The sequence below is a fragment of the Callorhinchus milii genome, unplaced genomic scaffold (genome assembly GCF_018977255.1).
Source record: "Callorhinchus milii isolate IMCB2004 unplaced genomic scaffold, IMCB_Cmil_1.0 Scaffold1, whole genome shotgun sequence".
NCBI lineage: Eukaryota > Metazoa > Chordata > Chondrichthyes > Chimaeriformes > Callorhinchidae > Callorhinchus > Callorhinchus milii.
In genome coordinates this window covers 91,315,182-91,335,106 of record NW_024704742.1, presented here as the reverse complement: position 1 = coordinate 91,335,106, position 19,925 = coordinate 91,315,182, and the positions used below count along the sequence as shown (strand labels likewise).

General features: G+C 40.2%; 1 protein-coding gene across 4 annotated transcripts; it reads left to right on the top strand.

Moving 5' to 3' along the window:
• The first annotated feature begins 379 nt into the window (after positions 1 to 379).
• c9orf72 (C9orf72-SMCR8 complex subunit) lies at positions 380 to 19,646 on the top strand. 4 transcript variants are annotated; one of them, XM_007892584.2, is made up of 10 exons: positions 380 to 497; positions 2,370 to 2,872; positions 3,794 to 3,889; positions 4,848 to 4,912; positions 6,247 to 6,319; positions 8,289 to 8,405; positions 10,122 to 10,357; positions 11,409 to 11,466; positions 12,750 to 12,859; positions 18,534 to 19,646. In XM_007892584.2, the coding sequence occupies exons 2-10, from the start codon at positions 2,429 to 2,431 to the stop codon at positions 18,718 to 18,720; spliced, it is 1,386 nt and encodes a 461-aa protein (XP_007890775.1). In that variant the 5' UTR covers positions 380 to 497; positions 2,370 to 2,428; the 3' UTR covers positions 18,721 to 19,646. The 4 variants fall into 4 exon arrangements, with proteins under 4 accessions (XP_007890775.1, XP_007890774.1, XP_007890773.1 ...); XM_007892583.2 differs by having other exon boundaries at positions 380 to 536; XM_007892582.2 differs by having other exon boundaries at positions 380 to 726.
• Positions 19,647 to 19,925: the final 279 nt, after the last annotated feature.

The window sequence follows — 19,925 nt, the reverse complement described above, 5'->3', positions numbered from 1 at the left end:
TGCATTACAGTGGCTGATTGGGGTCAGTGCTTTTGAAACTGTAAGAAAAGGTCTTCAGGTGTTGATGTTTTGCAGGTTAAAATTCTACTTTTTTCCAAAACACCCGCAACCCGCCCACAGCCGTGTTTCTTTTCACGCCCAAGGCCACAAAAAGCCGCCCCCCCCTCCCCATTGGGCGTGAACCTGAAGCGCTGCGTGAAGGCGGCGTCGCGCGCCGCCACTGGCCGTTTGTAAGCCCAACGGACGGTGCAGACGTCACTCGCCCTGACGCTGAACGTCGGTCCCGCGCCGTCGTCGCGCGTCCGCGTCACTTCGCCGAGCGCGGTGACGTCAGGCAACCCCTGACCCCCCACGGCCCCGCCCCGCCTCCTGCGTCACGTCAGCGGCCGCGGCGGCGGAGGGGCCGAGGAGATCCCGCCAGCGGGGAAAAGCGGGGACGTCCGTCACCATAGCAACAGCCCGTACAGTCGGAAAAGACGGGAGCCCCCGGGAGCCGGGTAAATACCGGGTATCAATCAGCGATCGTCAACAACCGGGTAAAAACACTGCAACCCGGGGGGTAAAAATAGTCAGCGGGTAACAGTCCACAGCAGCAAAGCCCACACAGTGAGTGAGAAAGAACAGGGCAAGAAGTCAGTGTAAAATCAGGGCAGACGGTTCACCGCAGAGAAACACATAGAATCAGCCACACAGACATCACAAACAAACCCCGGGGGGGAACACCGGGTAAGTGCAGCCCTCCCCCGCCCGCGCCGGACACCGCGGCTCATCACGGCTCAAAAGGGCTTCGCGGGATACGCTGTAAAGTGGATATGGGGCTGTGCCGTGTGGGCGGAACAACAACAACAACAACAACAACAAGATTCCATTTATAGAGCGCCTTTCACGTCAGGAGGACGTCCCAAGGCGCTGCACAGTTGGGTCATGACCCGAGCAGGGGGGAAATGGTCAGGGTGAGGGGAGGGAAGGGAGGGAGCGAGGAGGGGGGAAATGGTCAGGGTGAGGGGAGGGAAGGGAGGGAGCGAGGAGGGGGTTGAGAGTCGAGAGGGGAGCTGAAGGCTCGGTCAAAGAGAAAGGTTTTGAGACCGGCCTTGAAGGAGGAAAGGGAGAAAGCGGCGAAGGCACTGGGGGATGGAGTTCCAGAGCCTGGGGGCTGAGAGGCTGTAGGCCCGACCACCAATGGTAGGGCGGTTGGGGCGGGGGATGTGGAGCAGACCGGAGCCAGAGGAACGGAGGGTACGGGCAGGTACGTGGGGGGATAGTAGGTCGGAGAGGTAGGAGGGAGCAAGGCCGTGAATGGCCTTGTAGGTGAGGATGAGGATCTTGAATTTGATCCTCTGGGGGATGGGGAGCCAGTGGAGGTGAGCGAGGGTGGGAGTGATGTGGTCCTGGTGCGGGACAGTACACGAGCTGCAGAGTTCTGAATGACCTGCAGCTTGTGGAGGGAGGTGGCGGGAAGGCCGGCGAGGAGAGAGTTCCCATAGTCCAGCCTTGAGGTGACAAAGGCGTGGACCAGGGTTTCAGCAGCGTGAGGGGTGAGGTAATGCCGTAGTCTGGCGATGTTCCGGAACGTCAACCACGAGAGTGCAAGGAACCAGAGTAAAAAAAAATCAACCGCAGGGCGACGAGGGGGGGAGACCGGGGCAAACCGCACGTTACCGTGGACGGAGAGTTGGGGTGAATGAAGGACCCGCGAGTACGTGGCAAAGGGGCAGATAAGAGAACCAGAGCCACAGTTACGGTTCGCTGCTGTGGCACCACCGTTATTTGTAGTCCTGTAGCTTCGTGGTTGGAGCACTCGCCTCACAAGCGAAGGACCTGGGTTTGATTGCCGGGCAGCGGGGCAAAACATTGGGCAAGTTTCCTTACTCCACACGCCTCTGTTTACCCAGCAGTAAGTAGGAACCCTGTTATTAGACGATTGGTGGATCGCTTTTGTGGGAGTAATAATCCTTTAAAAATAATAATAGTTTGGTCGCTTAATCCGTGACTGTTTGTGTGACACTGCCGTGTGCAATTGGCTGCCGTGTTTCGCCCACAAAACATACATTCGATTCTCTGCAGTGTATTCTGTGAAGCGCTTTTCAGATGTCTAGAAGACGTGATAAGGCTCTATGTCAAATACAAGGATTATTATTATTTGGGTAGTGGCTGTTTGCGAAAACCATCACTACTTTCCATGGACAACTGTACAGTGTAATCATGCCACGTACAATGTTTGCATGAATGATGATGGCAACAAACTTAGCATCAATCCAGCATTTACCAACATTTGTTTTGATTGAGTCACCATTAGTAAACCCGGAGAAAAAAAAGTTGTGTCTTTAGATGAATTAACTAAAATTAATATTTTTTTCTTTGCTTACTAGGCTCTGCTTACAATAGGTGTTGTGTTGAGTATGCCAGCAGGGAAGACTTATTTGCAGATATGTCTTCTTCTTGCCCACCACAATCTCCAGCTGTTGCAAAAACAGAGATCTTGCTGGATGGTGAATCACCATTGGTAGCTGCTACTTTTGCTTATTGGGATAACATTCTTGGTCCAAGAGTGAGACACATCTGGGCGCCAAAGAATGAACAGATGCTGCTAAGTGACGGAGAAATAACATTTCTGGCAAACCACACACTAAATGGAGAAATTCTTCGAAGTGCCAAAAGTGGTGCAATTGATGTCAAATTCTTCGTACTTGCTGAAAAGGGGGTAATCATAGTGTCATTAATATTTGACGGCAATATGAATGGTGACCGGAGTACTTATGCACTATCAGTCATACTGCCACAGTCTGAACTTAGCTTCTACCTACCTCTGCACAGAGTATGTGTGGATCGACTGACACACATTATTAGAAAAGGAAGGATATGGATGTATAAGGTAAGTTTGTTGAAAAGTTGCATTAATACAGTAAATGTTGTCTGTTAGAAAACTATCCTCTGTCTTCAAGATGTTGTCAGAGGGATGTCTAGTCTAAATATTTGTTCCCACATTGCCTTAACCATTAGTTGTAGGCCCTTGGGGTAATACAGTGAAGAAATGAACCCAAGTGTCAGCAATGAGCTCTGAGCAGTGAATAGACAGGGCTCAGTATTGAAAATAATTGTCTCAGTTGGAATCTTATAGAGAAATATAAGATTCGAAAAACTAATTGTGAAGGTAAACCTATAACAATACTTTCAAATGCGCTAAGAAATAGAATAGATAGTTTAGGGTAATAAATAGCAACTTCAGATACGGGAAATATTTCTTTACCTAGAATGCAATTAACTGGAATGGGTTACCAGGAAGGGTGGTTGAGGCCAGGCCCCTGGTCTCATTTACAACGTTGATGATGTGATAGGACGGTTGAGTGGATGTTCTGGAAGGATGATATCAAATGGGTCAAAAGACATCTGAACTTCTCTTCTGAATTAGATGTTGCCTCCAGTGTTATGAATTCCACTCTGCACTGTAAAATTAGCACCAGCCATTTTAGGCTTCCTATTTGGGCTTATTATAGATCTTTAATGTGAACCAGTCTTTATATAGTGAAGTAGAGTTTGTGTAATACAGTAACATATTATGGATACTAGATATGCATATATATTATATATATAAATGCTGTGCCACAGAGTGGTAGGAAGGGTGTGGGCATTAGATTCCCTCTACAGAGGATCCTCACGTCAGGACGAGCCATTATGGAGACATGAGACCAGGTATTTCAGATTCAGAACTGCCTCTCAAGTGCCTCTATATACAAGTTTACCTCTGTTTTTGTTGATACCCTTGCGTTTAATTTATACACTTTTTTTTATATAGGGGCAGAGCATAATTTCCTTCTTAACAACAGAAATCACTCCTGTTATGGAATTATTTTCATCTATGAAAGCGTATGGCGTTGTGGAAGAAGTTCAAGTAAGTTTTGGTTTAAATTCCAAAGGCATGATCTTGTATTATGCATAAATATTGGATTCGCTTTAGTGGTTTATCGCATCAAAATATCTCATAGACCTTTCTGTAAAGTAGATTGGTTGTTTATTTGTTGGTGAACACAGCAACCAATTTCTACACAGAAATATCCTACCAGCAGCACTAAAAAAAGACCCGTTTCACATTGTTGAGCCGTCTCAAAGTGCTTCACAGAATATTTATTTCAGGATTGTTGGCCAGGACACACAGAGAAACTCCCTTCTCTTTTCGAATAGTATCATGGTATCTTTAACGTCCACCTGAACTAGCAGATCGTTTAACATTTCATCCAAAGGATAGCACTGCAACAATGCAGTGCTGGGTTTTTGTATTGGTGTGTCAGTTTAGACTGAGTTTAAAGCCCCAATATTGCACTTGAACCTACAACCTTGTGATGCAGAGGTAAGAGTGCAACCAAGTGAACCAGTCTGATGGATGTACGACTGAAGAGTCTTTAATAATTACTTTAAACTGTCTGCTCTGAAATTTCATTGGCTGACTCTGAGGAGAACGCTGCCCATTTACAACTGGGTCAGTGTGTATAGCTGAGCTCAAAATGATAGTTGCTTATTACAATATTTCTTAAAGTTATTAAAGAGATAGACTTTCTGCAATGTTAGTTAGCAAATATTAAATAACAGTTAACAAATATTGAACAGTTAACAAATATTGAACATTAGATATGGGTCATTGCATTCCATCTAGGTCCACTCAAATATATTTGAATGCAGCTTCTCCCTGCCCATCTAATGTTAAACGTTTACTAACTGTTAAAGCTTCCCATACTCGCTTCATTACCTCTGATGTTTCCCCATTACTTCTAAACACTTAAATGTAAACATTTCAAAATTATGGTATAAATGAATATTAAATTGAGTATTCATCAATTACATTTTTCATTTAGATCAAGGAGACTGTGCTGAATGATGATGATATTGGAGATAGCTGCCGTGAAGATTTCCTGCACAAGTAAGTGTTGCATTTGTCTGACATGTGGTAACCAATCACCATGCTTGAGTATCCAAACTACATTGATAGTTCCACATATGCATGCCACCAACACATAGAAGTAAGTTAAGCAGAGTATCCTACTAAGTTAGCAGCATGCTCACCTCTGAGGCGCTATCCTGCGTGGAAGGCGCTATATAAGTGCAAGTTGTTGTTGTTGAAGGTTATGGGTTCAAGCCCCACTTTGTGAATTGAAGCCCATATTATCAAAGCATATAATCCAATGCAGTGCTGGGGGTGTGCTGCATTGTTGGAGATCCTGTCTTTTGGACGACACATTAGACAGAGACCCTGTCTGCTTGTTCAGGTAGACATTAAAGATCCCTTTTTGAAAAGTGAGAGGAGTTTCTCCTGTTGATTTGGCCAATAAGCCCCAAATAAAATTGTTCATTCATTTCATGGCTGTTGTGGGACATTGCTGTGCTCAAATTGGCTGTCACATTTGCCCACAAAAAAACACCATGGGGCATATATATTCTACATATATGCTATGTGTAGTTACTACACGTTACAGTATATCCTGTGAAGCACTTTGAGACGTCCTTCCAACATGAAAGGTGTTATGCTAAATGGAAGGATTATTATAATTATTTTACTGCTGCTTTACTGTATCGCAGTAGTAGAAAGGGAGTTAAATGCTTTCACGTCAATTTATAATTGGGATGGGAATGAAAAAGGGGAAAGGAAGTGCACAGTGAAAGGAAGGCATCACAGTGTACTATTTTATGGTTGGCTGACGTGTAGCCCATATATGCCCATGTACACAGAGTATATAGATATTGAGCTCTGCCAATAGGGGGCAGGCTATTTGCACATTGAAACTTATGCAACTGTTGTGCGCAATTGGCTGCCGCGTTTCGCCCACAAATATACAGTCAATTCACTTTACAGTATATTCTGTGAAGCACTTTGAGATGTCTAGAAGACGTGAAAAGCACTATATCAAATGCAAGGATTATTATTGTTTTCTGCCGCTCTTGTTGGGCTTGACACCAAGGTTTGCATATTTACCGGGTAGACGTGTTTATGGACCTTGTATAATATAATGGCTGATCATTATGTAGCTGGGTAAATGGTAAACTTAGCTATTATAATGTTATATGCCCATAATTGAGGGCACCGTCCTAAAATGTAAAAGAAAAAAGTGTTCTCTCATTTGAAGTAAATAAAAAATTTAAATGCTTAATTTTTCAGGTACTTGTATCAAATGAAGTGCAGATTCTTGTCACAAGCTCATCTCATAACTATTACATGAGTATCTTACAATAATTAGATGTGTATGTTTTGATTTACAGAGCCATTAGCTCTCACCTACAGACATGTGGATGCTCTGTTGTTATCGGAAGCAATCCAGATAAAGTAAACAAGGTAGTTATTTCCTTTCACTTGAGCTTCTGATTACACTACTTTATATTTACATCAAATTATCTTTTCATAAAATTAATTGCTGTAACTGCTGCTGTTGTACTCCATGTTTATCTTTACCATTTCACCTTTGAAAACAAACACCTGTCTGTAATGCCTTATTATGCTAACACCTCAAATGCCTGCTTTTGACAGGTGGGCTTTCAGCAATTCTGCCCCCATTCTCTGGAATTCATTCCCTCCCTCCCTCCCTCCCTCCCTCCCTCAAGCCTGTCTCAAAACATGCCTCTTTGACCATACTTTCAGTCTTCTTTCTACTCCCCACTCACTCGGCCCCCACTCCCAGCTTGAGTGGGGAGTGCAGCTAACATACTCTGCATCCAGTGGACCATGGCTACTTATTCTTAATGTGTCCCTCAGTCTACGTGCCTTTCTTCATCAAGGAGGAAGCTGCAAAAAATTCTAAGATGTAGAAACTCGGAGGAAAGATATAGAAACTCGGAGGAAAGATATAGAAACTCGGTAGAAAGATGTGTGGATAGATGTGCAGGAAAAAGAAAACAAATTCCAAGTCAAGGAGAAGGAGAGCAGAGAGGTGATTCCTGAGTTGCTGACTTGTGGAGAATAAACACCAGCACGGACTGGTTGGGATGAATGTCCTGTTCCCTGTACAGGCTGTGTAAATCTATGTTAGCGCTCAGTCAATAGTGTCATGGGCTTTGGGAAATGTTTCACAGGTAATTATCAAGTACAGTCACTTTTTGCAGGCAAACAGGAATATTTTGGGTTCAAGCCTCATGTCAAGGCTTTGAACTTTATGCTGACACTCCGGTGTACTATTGGGGGTGTGCTGCATTGTTGGAGGAGCCACTCTTTGGAGGTGACGTTAAACTGAGATCCTATTCAGATGGCCATTGAAGATACCATTGCATTATTCAAAAAGAGAAATGAGTTTTTTCAGGGTATCCTGGGGTCAGCAATCCCCCAGATAAAATTAGTCATTCACTTTGTTTGTGGGACATTACTGTGTGCAAATTGGCTAACATGTCTGCCTGCCAAATATACAGTCACTACACTTTACAGTATATCCTATGAGGTGCTTTAAGATGTTCACCCAACATGAAAGGTGCTATATCAAGTGCAAGGATTATTTATTATAGATAGTATTTCCATTCAAGTTCTCCAATATCAATAAGATCTATCCAACTATATTTTCTATTCGCTTTATGTAATCTTGGTAACTTCACATGAAGACTTCTGACCACTCTGTTTACCTAACATTATAACAGTAGCTGATTGGTGCAAGCTTAGAGCTAGTTAAGGTCATAGATAAATTATGTTGCTCAAGGGTTTTGGAGATTATCTGAGTGGAACCAGTTGTTTGAACTTCTATGAAGCCTGCAGTCATAAAGTACAAGACTGTTCTCTTCATTATATAATCTCTTTTTAAATAAAAATTAAAACACAGGCCATAGAATTTGTAGAATTTGTCATATTCCTGAAAGAACATTTCAAGTATATATGGATGCAGTAAGTTTCTACCCATTTTTATAGTTTTCCGACCTTGGTTAGTTCTCCTGGGTTTCAAACATGGGGTGGTCCATCTCGCAAACCTCGGTATGCCTCTCCTTAGGTTATAAGTGCACAATTGGCTGCCACGTTTTACCCACAAAATATACAGTCAATTCACTACAGTATATTCTGTGAAGTGCTTTGAGATGTTTCAAAGACGTGATAAGGCTCTATATCAAATGCAAGGATTATTATATTGTGAGTGGGGCAAAAAGCACATTCAAAACAGCAACAGTAGTAGTCTAAGGTGTAAAATTTCAAAACCGAAGTTATGATTGCAGGCAGCATTTTTCTTTAAAACTGACAAAAGGCCGAAAAGTTTTGACTAAAGGCTGGAAAGTAAACCTTTGCTTAACTGTTACTCACCAGGTGTTCTGTAACATTTTTGAACATTTGACAGATGGTCCGCACTCTGTGCCTCTTCCTGACTCCGGCAGAACGGCAGTGCTCACGACTTGCCAATGCCAATGGCTCTTTCAGATATGACCCAGGTCTTTTTGTTCAGGGCCTCTTAAAGGTAAGGCATTTTTAGTACTCTATTTGCTTTTCAGCATCCACCCAATGTTTTGTAATCTATACCGTTAATGTAAGGTATCGTTGCTTGATCATGAGAGCAGGCAAATAACCTGTTGTTCATAACTGGTGATTGTAGGCATTACACTTCACAGTAAAATCCTGTGGAGCGCTTTGAGACATATCAACAAAGTAATGAGGCACCGTGCGAAATGCAAGGATGATTATTATTTTATGCATGTAATAATCATAGTAGTAATTTTCAAAAACAGGGTTCACTTACTTTATAAATAACTCACTCCAAAATGGTTCATCTCAAACTCTTTATAGTTTCTTTGCTCTTGTCTGGGTGTCAGACAAAACAATCCACAAGACATTAGATCATTTAGGATCAACACAGCATATCCACATGAGCATAAATTATGTAATATTAAAGGCTGAGATTGTTTATTGTGAATATAACATTCATTTCTCTTATAATTATCTTCTGGACTACAGTAATTGGAAGTATACACCGAAAAGCTGGTTTATGTTCCAATTATTGTAAAAATGGAAACTTTAAAACAAATTGCAATTCCTCTGATCCTGTCCCAAAGCAAATCAACCTAAAATCCTGAGCTCACCTTCAGATGTCTCTATGACCTCGCACCACCCTATATTTTAGATCTCCTGAGAATGTATCAGCCATGTCTACTCCACCAAGTCTGGCCTGCTTCATGCCCCCCTGTATGCTACACCTCACCATCAACAGTCGAGTCTTCAGCTACTTTACCCCGACCCTTTGGAACTCTCTCCTGATATCCACCCTCCTCATCCCTTTGCTTTCTGCTTTTTAAATTCCACTCGAAAACCTACCTCTTTGACTGAGTATTAAGGATTATTATTATTTGGCCATCTTTCCCCCAGCCTCCTCCCAGGTTGGGCTTCAGTTCAGTCTTTGTAAAACACTTTAAGACGTTCTTCTAAATGTGAAAGGTGCTAAATAATTCTATATTAAGATTGCTTCAACATATTTGTGTTTTTTGGTTGAATTGGGTTGATCCTCCAATGCAGTGCTGCATTGTTGGAGATGCCATCATTTCGATGAGCCTTTAAACTATTGATGTGGATGTTAAAGCTCCCATGGTGCTATTTGAGAAGAGAAAGTTTTTTCGAGTGTCATGATTAACAGTCCTCCAGAGAAAACAATTGGTCGTTCACTTCATGGCTGTTTGTGGAACATTGATGTGCACAAATTGGATACCACCCTTGCCTGCAAAATACACGGTCACTATACTTACAGCAGTAATCTTCTTGGTCAGCCAACCAAATAAATTTATTTTTATTGAATATTTCTTGATTCATGACCATAAATATCGTTACTCAGTAGCTACTGGCAAAAGAAATATTGATTTAACACATGTTTACCTAGACTAATGCGAATTTTCAGCGGGCTGCTTCTTCGCACTAGTCTAATTAATTAAGTCTGTGTGAACTGCTCCACTCCCCCACCCCCCCCACCCCCGTGGGTTGGCCACAATTGCTTTACAGTAAGTCCTGTAAAGCACTATGAGACGTTCTTCCAAAGTGGATAATGGTCTATCAAATGCAAGCATTATTATATTATGTGAACTCTTTTAAGTAAATTCATGAACCTGCTTTCATTGTTGCTGAAAGAAAATACTTAAAACTCAACGCTTTGTATTGAAACAAATATGTTTCGTATTGTTTATCTTTTCAGGATGCTACTGGTAGCTTTGTGTTGCCTTTCCGTCAAATTATGTACGCTCCATACCCAACTACACACATTGACGTAGATGTTAACACAGTGAAGCAGATGGCCCCATGCCATGAACATATCTATAACCAGCAGCATTACATGACATCAGAACTTATAGTACTTCAAAAGATTGCATCAGAAGACGACATGATTCCTGATACTGTAATTCATATGGATGAAAGCTTTACACCTAATCTGTATGTATTCTTTTTCATAAAATGTGCCAATGTAAGGGGTATATAGATTTATAATCGTGATCGTTGAATTGAGACTGAAATCCAGAGTTGAACACACACAAAACTAAATTATTTTGCCTTTGTGGAGTCTTATAGTGTAGAAGTTAGAGCACTCCCCTCGCAAGCAAGAGGACTCAGGTTCGATTCCTGGGCAGGGTGAAACCTTAGGCAAGTTTCCTTATTCCACACCTCTGTTTACCTAGCAGTAAGTAGGATCCCGGTTGTTGGTCGATTGGCGAATCGCTTTTCGGAGGTAATAATCCCTTACCCCCCCCCCCCCCAAGAAGAATTTGGTCCCTCAATCGTTTGTGGGACACTGCTGTGCGTAATTGACTGCTGCGTTTCTCCCAAAAATTATAGAGTCAATTCACTTTACAGTATATTATCTGAAGTTCTTTGAGACATCTCTACGACCTGTGGAGTCCTGTAGCTCAGTGGTTAGAGCACTTGCTTTGCAAGCGAGAGACCTGAGTTCAATTCCAGGCAGAGGGCGAAACCTTGGGCAAGTTTCCTTACTCCACACAGAGCCTAATAATAATCCCTCCAAAACCAAAAACAATAATAAATTGGTCATTTTCAATCTACGACTGTTTGTGGGACACTGCTGTGCGCAATTGGCTGCCGCGTTCGCCCACAAATATAATATCAATTCACTTTACAGTGTGTTCTGTGAAGCGCTTTTGGACGTCCTCCCGACGTGAAAAGCGCTATATCAAATGCAAGGATTATTATTATTATTATTATTATTTGTAACATTAACGAAAAATCCTATCTATAAACCTAACATTGCTGAATTATTTTTTTTTAAAAGTGTGGGGAATTTTTGGAATTGTATTTAAAAATACAATTATAAGATACTGAAACTTCAATCACCTTTAGAAGTCCAATTGTTCTGGTCAGATTTCAAGCCATCTTCCCATTTGTGCCATTCAATATGTCAATATCTTGCAACTTTTGAGGTTTGCATTTGCTATTTGGTACCTAATTATTTTTTATCCTATTTTACCAACAGGAATATCTTCCAGGATGTGATGCATCGAGACACATTAGTGAAGTCATTTTTAGATCAGGTATGGAATAATATAAGTATAATAGTAAGTATAAATAATTTTCATTAATATTGTATTCGGAGGTAAAAATTCTTGTTCAAGTACTATAGGGAACCCCCTCCCATTATAATGTGTTTTTCGTATCCATAAAGATATAACATCTGCAAAAAAATGGCTATCAGTTCCACTGCCACCTACATCACTCCCAGTTTCTGCATGGATCAGCTTGCTTTCTGTCCATGAATCTGGCTGGTCAACCGCGATAATCCTTGTGATCGTTTCTAGCACAAGAAATGCATGTGTGAGCGACCAGCTTCCTGCCTATATTGGAGAGTCCTGTAGCGTATTGGTTAGAGCACTCGCCTCGCAAGTGAGTGGGCCTGGGTTTGATTCCCAGGCAAGGCGAAGTCATAGACAAGTTTCCTTACTCCACATACCTCTGTTTACCTAGCAGTAAGTAGGAACCCGCTTGTCAGTTGATTGGCAGATTACTTTTCTCGGGTTTATAAACCCTTCAAAAAAAAAATTTTTAAAAAAGATAAAATAATTTGATAACTCAATCCACTACTGTTTGTGTTTCGCCCCTAAAATATAGTCAATTTGTAAAACTTTCTTACAAAACAAATGACCCTTTTGAATTTTTAATCATTTTGAGCTTTCATGTAAAGCTGCTGCTTTTGATATAATTTGTACAACGTACAGTATACTTACAATATATTCTATGAAGCGCATTGGGACGTCTCAAAGATAATAAGGCATTATATCAAATGCAGTGATTATTATTAATATTATTATGAAAATGCAGGGAGCCAGTTGGTCCACACCAGAAACCAGAAGTGTACTGCATTTTCAATAATGCACAAGAAACCAGGGTTATAAGTGAACTCTCGCTCCAGCAAGATGTTTTCTAATGGGGTTGTTTTGTAAAACTTTCAACTTTTGTAATTGAAGTGTTCTCGGTAATTGCTCTGCAATTTTAATGTTTAAAACATTTCACAAGATCACAAGACTAGTTTGGATGAAAAGGCCCTTCGGCCCATCTGATTTAATCCTTCCAGAACACCTATCCCACCATCCACCCATCACAGAATCAAGCTGTTCTTTAAATGAGTTCAGTGTCTTTACTTCAACCACCCTCCCTGGTAACCCGTTTCAGTTGTAAATTACCCAGTGGGTAAAGTACAAACTTTCTTACAAAAAAAATGATCCTTTTGAATTTTTAAGCATTTTGAGAGCATTATGTAAAGCTGCTGCTTTTGATGGAATTTGTAAAACTATAATTGCAAATGTCAATTTTTTTTTAGATTTTTCAGCTGAAGTCTGGTTTATCCCTGAGGAGCATTTTCTTGGCACAGTTTCTTCTTGTTCTCTACAGAAAAGCTCAAACAGTGATAAAATACATAGAGGATGAAACGTATGTTAAGCTTTATTTTTGATTCTCACTGTTTTTAAAAACGTATGGGGATGAAATTCCACCTGGGTCTTTTTTTGCATCTCAAGGCCTGCAGAATTTGGGAACTTGTTAAATTCAATCTTATTTTTGAAAACGTTTTTCTGCAGTTCTTGAAAGATTTTTATTTACAGAAAACCGGCTTCAAAATTCAGACAGTATTTAAGAATTTACTAAATTCTGGACGCTTTGAATAGCCACATAAATAAGAGTAAATCTGGATTTAGGTGAAATTTCTATCTTGTTGTGCTTTACAGGTGTTAAGGGTACTTTCATCAGAGTCTCTGATGCTGAGGGAGTTTAAATGTAAACCCTTTTCCAATTTTGCTTTTAACAACTAAAATCTTGTCAGTAGGCTGTCCGTTGCTGACAGTTTGATAAAATTATGCATTCCGGGAAGCTACCTTGTGTGAAGGACACTATATAAATGCAAGTTTTTTTTTTAAACTGGAGCGGGAAACACATTGAAATGTAAAAATCGGTTTATGTATGGTATACTCTCAATAACACAACAAGGCTGACTGTTTCATGAACTGCAGGTGAATGTTTAAAACAGTTACAATGTTGCCTTGATACAGTTTCGCAGCCAAAATACACAATACAGTCACTACATTTTACAATATATTTTGTGAAGCTCTTTGAGATGTCTCAAGGACACGATAAGGCGCTATATCAAATGCAAGTATTATTATTAAGGCTAACTGGCTAATTAATTTTTTTTTTAAAGTGCAATTGGTGAAGAGACTGGGGATTTGAGATTTGAACTGGTACAGTTTGAATACAGTTTAATATGGTTTGAACTGAATAACTGTTTAGATGTCCTCCTGACATGAAAAACACTATACAAATGTAAATTTGTAATGTATTGATAGCATTCGTTTCCATTGTTCAGTGTTCATATTTTATAATAAATAATAACAATAATCCTTGCATTTCATAAAGCTCCTTATCACACCGTCTCAAAGTACTTCACAGGATTTATTGTAAAGTGGAATAACCGTGCGTGTATTTTGCAGGCGAATTCAACAGGCAATTTGTGCACAGCAATGTCCCACAAATAACCATGGAGTGAGAGACCAATTTTTATTTGTGAGATTGTTGGTCAGGATATCGGGAGAAAAGCTCCCTTCTCTTTTTGAATAGTGCCATAGACAATCCGATGGGATATCGGTTTAATGTCTCATCAGCAGGACAGAACCTCTAAATGCAGCGCAGCCCCAGTACTGGAGTAGAGTATATGGGTTCCAAATCCAGATGTGGGACTGGAACCCACAACGTTCTACCAAGGCCAGAGTGCGCATTTTGTAAGCGCAAGGACTGCTCAGTTTCGTTTCAGCCACATAACAATGCTTATCTCCCCCCAAAAAAACAGTAGGTCACAACAAGATATGATGCCTTTAATACTTGTTGAATATTGCATGAAAATGGAGAACGTGAAAATCATTTAAGTTAGTCCTGCAGTTTATATCCCAATACACCATTTCCAGCTGATTTAGCAGGACTCCCTATAGTTTATTTGGATTTTAGAGTTCAGAAGCATTCTCACGGTTTGAAGGCCTTATTAGCAAATCTAGTTCAAGTTCTCTTAAGGGAATGTTACATAAATTAGATGCAAATGGAAAACAAACAAACTTGAGTCCTTCCTACCCAAAACAATAAACTGTTTTTATTTTATTTCCTTGTTTGTATACTGATCAACCTATTGTGTGTTTCTAGCTTTTTAAAAACATTATATTTCATTGGGCTGCATCTACCTAATGTATCTACCAGGGCCGCAAGACGATAAACTACATAGTGTGCACTATGGTGGTTTGGAAATTACAGTTAGTGATTTTCAGTCTGGCCGTGGATCTTATCGTTTGTCAAATGCTGTAACAAACAACAGCTTCATAGTTATCTGATCACAGTGATTTAAAAAAAAAGTTCAGATAAATAAAAGCATAACATTCATAAATAATTGTTTATAAACTGTAAGATGCTTTGGAATTCATAATGTGTAGAACTTGCGAATTAGTTAAAATGCTGGTTGGAGATGGGAACTCTTCAATAATTTACATTATTTAGTTAACAGTTCAAAAATGGCAACTGCATAAGAAGGAATAGACAGTTAAATAACCTTATTTTTCCCCCTAAAAATACTGTATTGCTTAAATAATCAGCTTACAATCTTGTTATGAAAAGTTGATATTTTTTAGCTCCATAAATATAGTGACTGGTTTGAGGAACGGAGCTGCAATTGTGCAATTTTGAGATAGTTGTCCTTATGCTTATTTTTACAGTAAATCTGTTGTGCATCAGTTATCTCCAGTAGGTGTCCCCATTCAGCAACATTTAGCAAACATTAGCTTTAAAATTAGGTAGAGATACATTTTGACCCACATAACTGATGCCTTTTCAGGAAAAGGAGAGGGTGACTCTTGCTGTATTATGTTTAACTCCCAAAAAAACACAGCAAAAGCAGTATGAGGCTGATCAATAAACACAGCAAACAGGATTACGAGTTACATTCATATTAATTCAATATAAACCTGAGAAGTTATGCTTAAGCTACGCAGTGCTCTGCTCAAACCCTATCTAGAATCCTGGGCTCCAGCAAAATCAACACAGCGTTATGAAAAGTATGTTACTTATGACCTGGGCCAGTAGAAAAGTGCGGCCGCACTTTTTCCATGGAATCCGCTACAAACAACCCTCCACCACAAACCCACTATAAATGTAGTTTCTTGCCCGCTGTTTACTTGATGTCACTGTGGGCGGGGCAGCTCCTGACGCAGATGCACGGTGTGTCTCTGAGTGTGAGAGTGCAGGATTGTGTGTATGTATCTGTATGCTTTTTTGAGTATCTGTGTGTGTGTCTGTGTGTTTGTCTCTCTGTTTGTGAGTGTCTATGTGAGTGTGTCTCCCTCTGAGTGTTTGTCTCTGTGTGTTTGTGTGTGTGTGTCTATGTGAGTGTCTCTCTCTCTCTTGTCTGTGTATGTGTGTGTCTCTGTGTCCGCGAGTGTGTGTGTGTCTCTCTGATGTGTGTATACGCGTGTGTCTCTGTATCAGTGAGTGTGTGTGTGTCTCTCTGGGTCTGTGTGCGGTGCTGGCCTGAGAGCTCCTGTAGTCTCACTAGTGTCCCCGCGCCCCCAAAAGCCACTCAGTTTTTGTTAAAGAAGCAATTATTTTTTCTTCAGCAATCTAATGTGTTATTTCCTCATGTTTAGTTTTTATCAATAAAGTGAAAAAATGTAGCTTGGCAGTAACATGTAGTACAATAGCACTAATCAACTCCCCACCATTTTCTGCAAAATTTGTCAAAAATCCCTCTGCAATTTTCCAAACCTTGACACAATTTTGGGCAAATATTTCCGCACTTTTCTGTTGGCCCAGCTTATGACCACTCTAAAACCCTGCCTCTTGTAATTTGATCTTGAATCAAGACTGCAATTAACAAAACATGTACCTTTTGCACAATGACTGTTTAGAAAAGTTGTTCAATGTATTTCAGCTAAAATCGTCTCCCCATTTTGATTTAAAAAATGCCTTTAATGGTATCTTCATAGTGCATTTGTAGGATTCCATAAAGAGTAGTTAAACAGAAAAGAAACACTCAGATGTTAATGTCATGTCAGTAGACAGTGACAGGCTCAACGGACAGCATTCAACAATACAAGATGTGCATAGTAAGAGTCAGTAGTTTTACTGTGAGTGGTTAGTCAGATGTATTTTAAAAAAAGTCTGAGATGGGGGTTGTAAATAATTTTGGGGTACTAATTCCCATATCACCCATACTATTGTGCTGACATAATGCGCTTTTCTGTTGTTAATTTTTAGATTCCATCTGTCTTGTGGTACAGCTGGGTATAAAAGGGCTGCTATTGAGAGGGAACATGGAGTTTTTCTCCCAATTATCCTGGTTTATATTCCCCTCCTAATCCCAATTTACTCCCAAATTCAGGTTAATTGGGCTGCTTGTCTCATTATTGTTGATGTTGCTAGTGCAGTCTTGCTGCCGTGTTTGCCTGTATAACAACTTCACTTCCATTTCTAATCAATTATATTTTGTAAGGCTCTTTGAGATGTTCACTTTTATGTGAGAGCTGCTATATAAATGCGAGTTATTACTATGTTAAATACTCTCATCAATCTTTCATTCAATATACAACTGGTATCATAATTTTTTCCCCTTCTCCCTATCCTCCGCGGGGAGGGGTGGGGTGTGGGGAGAAAGGTAAGCAGAGTTTCATTGGAGCTGATCTGGCTCCAAGATAACGTGCTTAGTAGCAAAATTTCAAGATCAGGTCAACCTTCTGTGGTGATCCAAGTTCATAAGCCATGTTGATCCATAATACTCCGGGGCATGTGGAGTCCTGTAGCTCAGTGGTTAGAGCACTCGCTTTGCAAGTGAGAGACCTGAGTTCAATTCCAGGCAGAGGGCGAAACCTTGGGCAAGTTTCCTTACTCCACACAGAGCCTAATAATAATCCCTCCAAAACCAAAAACAATAATAAATTGGTCATTTTCAATCTACGACTGTTTGTGGGACATTGCTGTGCGCAATTGGCTGCCGCGTTCGCCCACAAATATACAGTCAATTCAGTTTACAGTGTGTTCTGTGAAGCGCTTTGGGACGTCCTGCCGACGTGAAAAGCGCTATATCAAATGCAAGGATTATTATTATTATTGCTGATTATAGTCTATGTGTGTCAATGGGACTTGGAGGTGTAGAGATTCACTTAGAGCAGGTATTCTTCCTCCTCTGTTCCTGTTAACCTTGCGAGGCAAAGTCGTAACGGTCCTAAGATGGACAAGCAGTGACAATGGCAAACTATGTGGTTTTAGCTGATCGAATTCCAGCAATGCTCCAATGCACACTTTGAAAAGTCTTGGCTCTTGCCAACCTGAGCCTAATCTCTCCAGAATTAGGTAAACATGGTGGGTCTCTGTGGAGTGCACATTCCATTCCAGACATGGAGATTTCAACGTGCAGGTGGCCTACAACATGGTGATGGGTTTCTACATTTGTCAGACACCCAAAAAATAACCCTCTCCCCAAAAAGGGCAAGCCAAATTGACAGAATTGCTGGTTTGTACTCTCTGCCCACTCTAAAGCGAAATCTTCACACTGCAGTTGTGATCCAACCCACAATTAAAAGAAAGTTAACCGCAGCTATTTCAATTGAATCTAGAATCTTTTAAAAAAAATTCAACACTGAAATAAAAGGGAGAGAGAAACCCTGAACTGCAAAATTCTCTGCTATCCCCCATCTAATCCCACTTCATAGATTATAAGCAGTATCACTGTAAACCCAACACAGTGCACACAGCTCATATCACATTTTCTACAAAAAAAATTCTGAAGAAGCTTCAAATTTTTTTTTACAAGATTGGAAATCAGAGGCTATTGTGTGAGCAGAATACCTAATGGTAACTCAGCGTTGATCAGATTTGTGCCATCATAATATGCTTTTGTGATGAGCATATTATCACCTGCGTTTTCATTAATTATCCTGCAGGTACTTAAGCAGTCTGTTTATCATAGTTATGTGTTTAAATACCTTGCATTTTACAACTGTGCAGTTTTATTTGTTGTAACTGAAGAGCACGGAAAGTATTTTATTTGTATGTTAACTTCTGTTCTGTGTTTTCTCTCTAGTCAAAAGGGAAAGAAGCCTTTCAAATCACTGCGAAATCTGAAGACTGACCTTGACCTTACAGTAGAGGGTGACTTGAGCATTATTATGGCCTTGGCTGAGAAATTAAAACCTGGCTTGCACTCATTTATTTTTGGAAAGTCTTTCTACACTAGCGTGCAAGAACGAGATGTACTAATGTCACTTTAAATATAAATGATATGAATTGTACTTTAACATGAATAATTGTTTGCATTGCTTATTGCAAATAGCTGCTTTACGTCTTTAAATGTGCACTTTTCCTCAATTTCACAAGGAAAGAACAGAATTACTTTAGAACCCCGTTATAACTCACTTTATTATAATGCTTTAACATGCAGAAAATATCAAAGGCGAGCTGTTAAATAATCCTCGCATTTGATATAGCACCTTTCATGTCAGGAGGACACCTCAAAGTGCTCCACAGCCAGCTATTTGTCTTTCTTCAAACCCGCCGGTGTTTTGAAGTGCCACTGGAGCCAGTTGCCCGCTGCACTTGTGCGGTGAATGTGGGAGCACTAACCAGCAATCGTGCCCCATTATATAACGGGTTAGTATTTTACTTTTATAACTATTACAACTGGGCTCTACTGTACTGAAAACCAAGCTATTACTGGGGAATATTTTGAAATTAAAATAGGCTACCTGCTAATGTTGTATTGAAATGTTATTGTCTTGTTTCATACAACTGTGAAAAAGTAAATTGTTGAGTAAACTGTATTTGGTTAACATCAACATCGGAAAACCTTGGTCATGTATAAAGAATCTGTCTTGGATTTTATACACACCTATCCTATTTTACACAAGCCTCAACCCTCTTCACCCTCCTCAGCTTCCACCCTCACATTTACCCAGCCAGAATTATCAAGCCCTTTAGGACGTCATCCCAAAATGAAAGGCACGATATAAGTGTAAATTGTATTGCAAATCAAAATGTACTTTTGTTGTGTGCAGAAGTTCTTGCTCATGTGGTTTCAAGCAATTGTATTAGACATTTCAAAATAGGTCTCGCCCAAGCTTATCTCTCTTTTCATTTAATTATTGAAATTTAAGTATTGAAATACAACTACAGAATTAAAATACTTCACATGAATAAAATCTATTGATGTACCTTGTCACAATATTTGAAAATTTCACACACAAAATTAAAAAGCATGGAGCACATTACCCAATCGTTTATCCCGTGCACCGTTTTGAAAGCTTTAAGAATTAATGGGGTCTAAATTAAGAGGTTCCTCAAGTATCAAATATGAATTACTCAAGTACGGTGGAACTAGAATTCCCCAATCCACCCAATCTAAAACAGTTCTCAATCTATTCTGATAGACAATGTACTGAAGCTGCACAATCAATTTCTAGTTTTCAGTTAGCAGGAT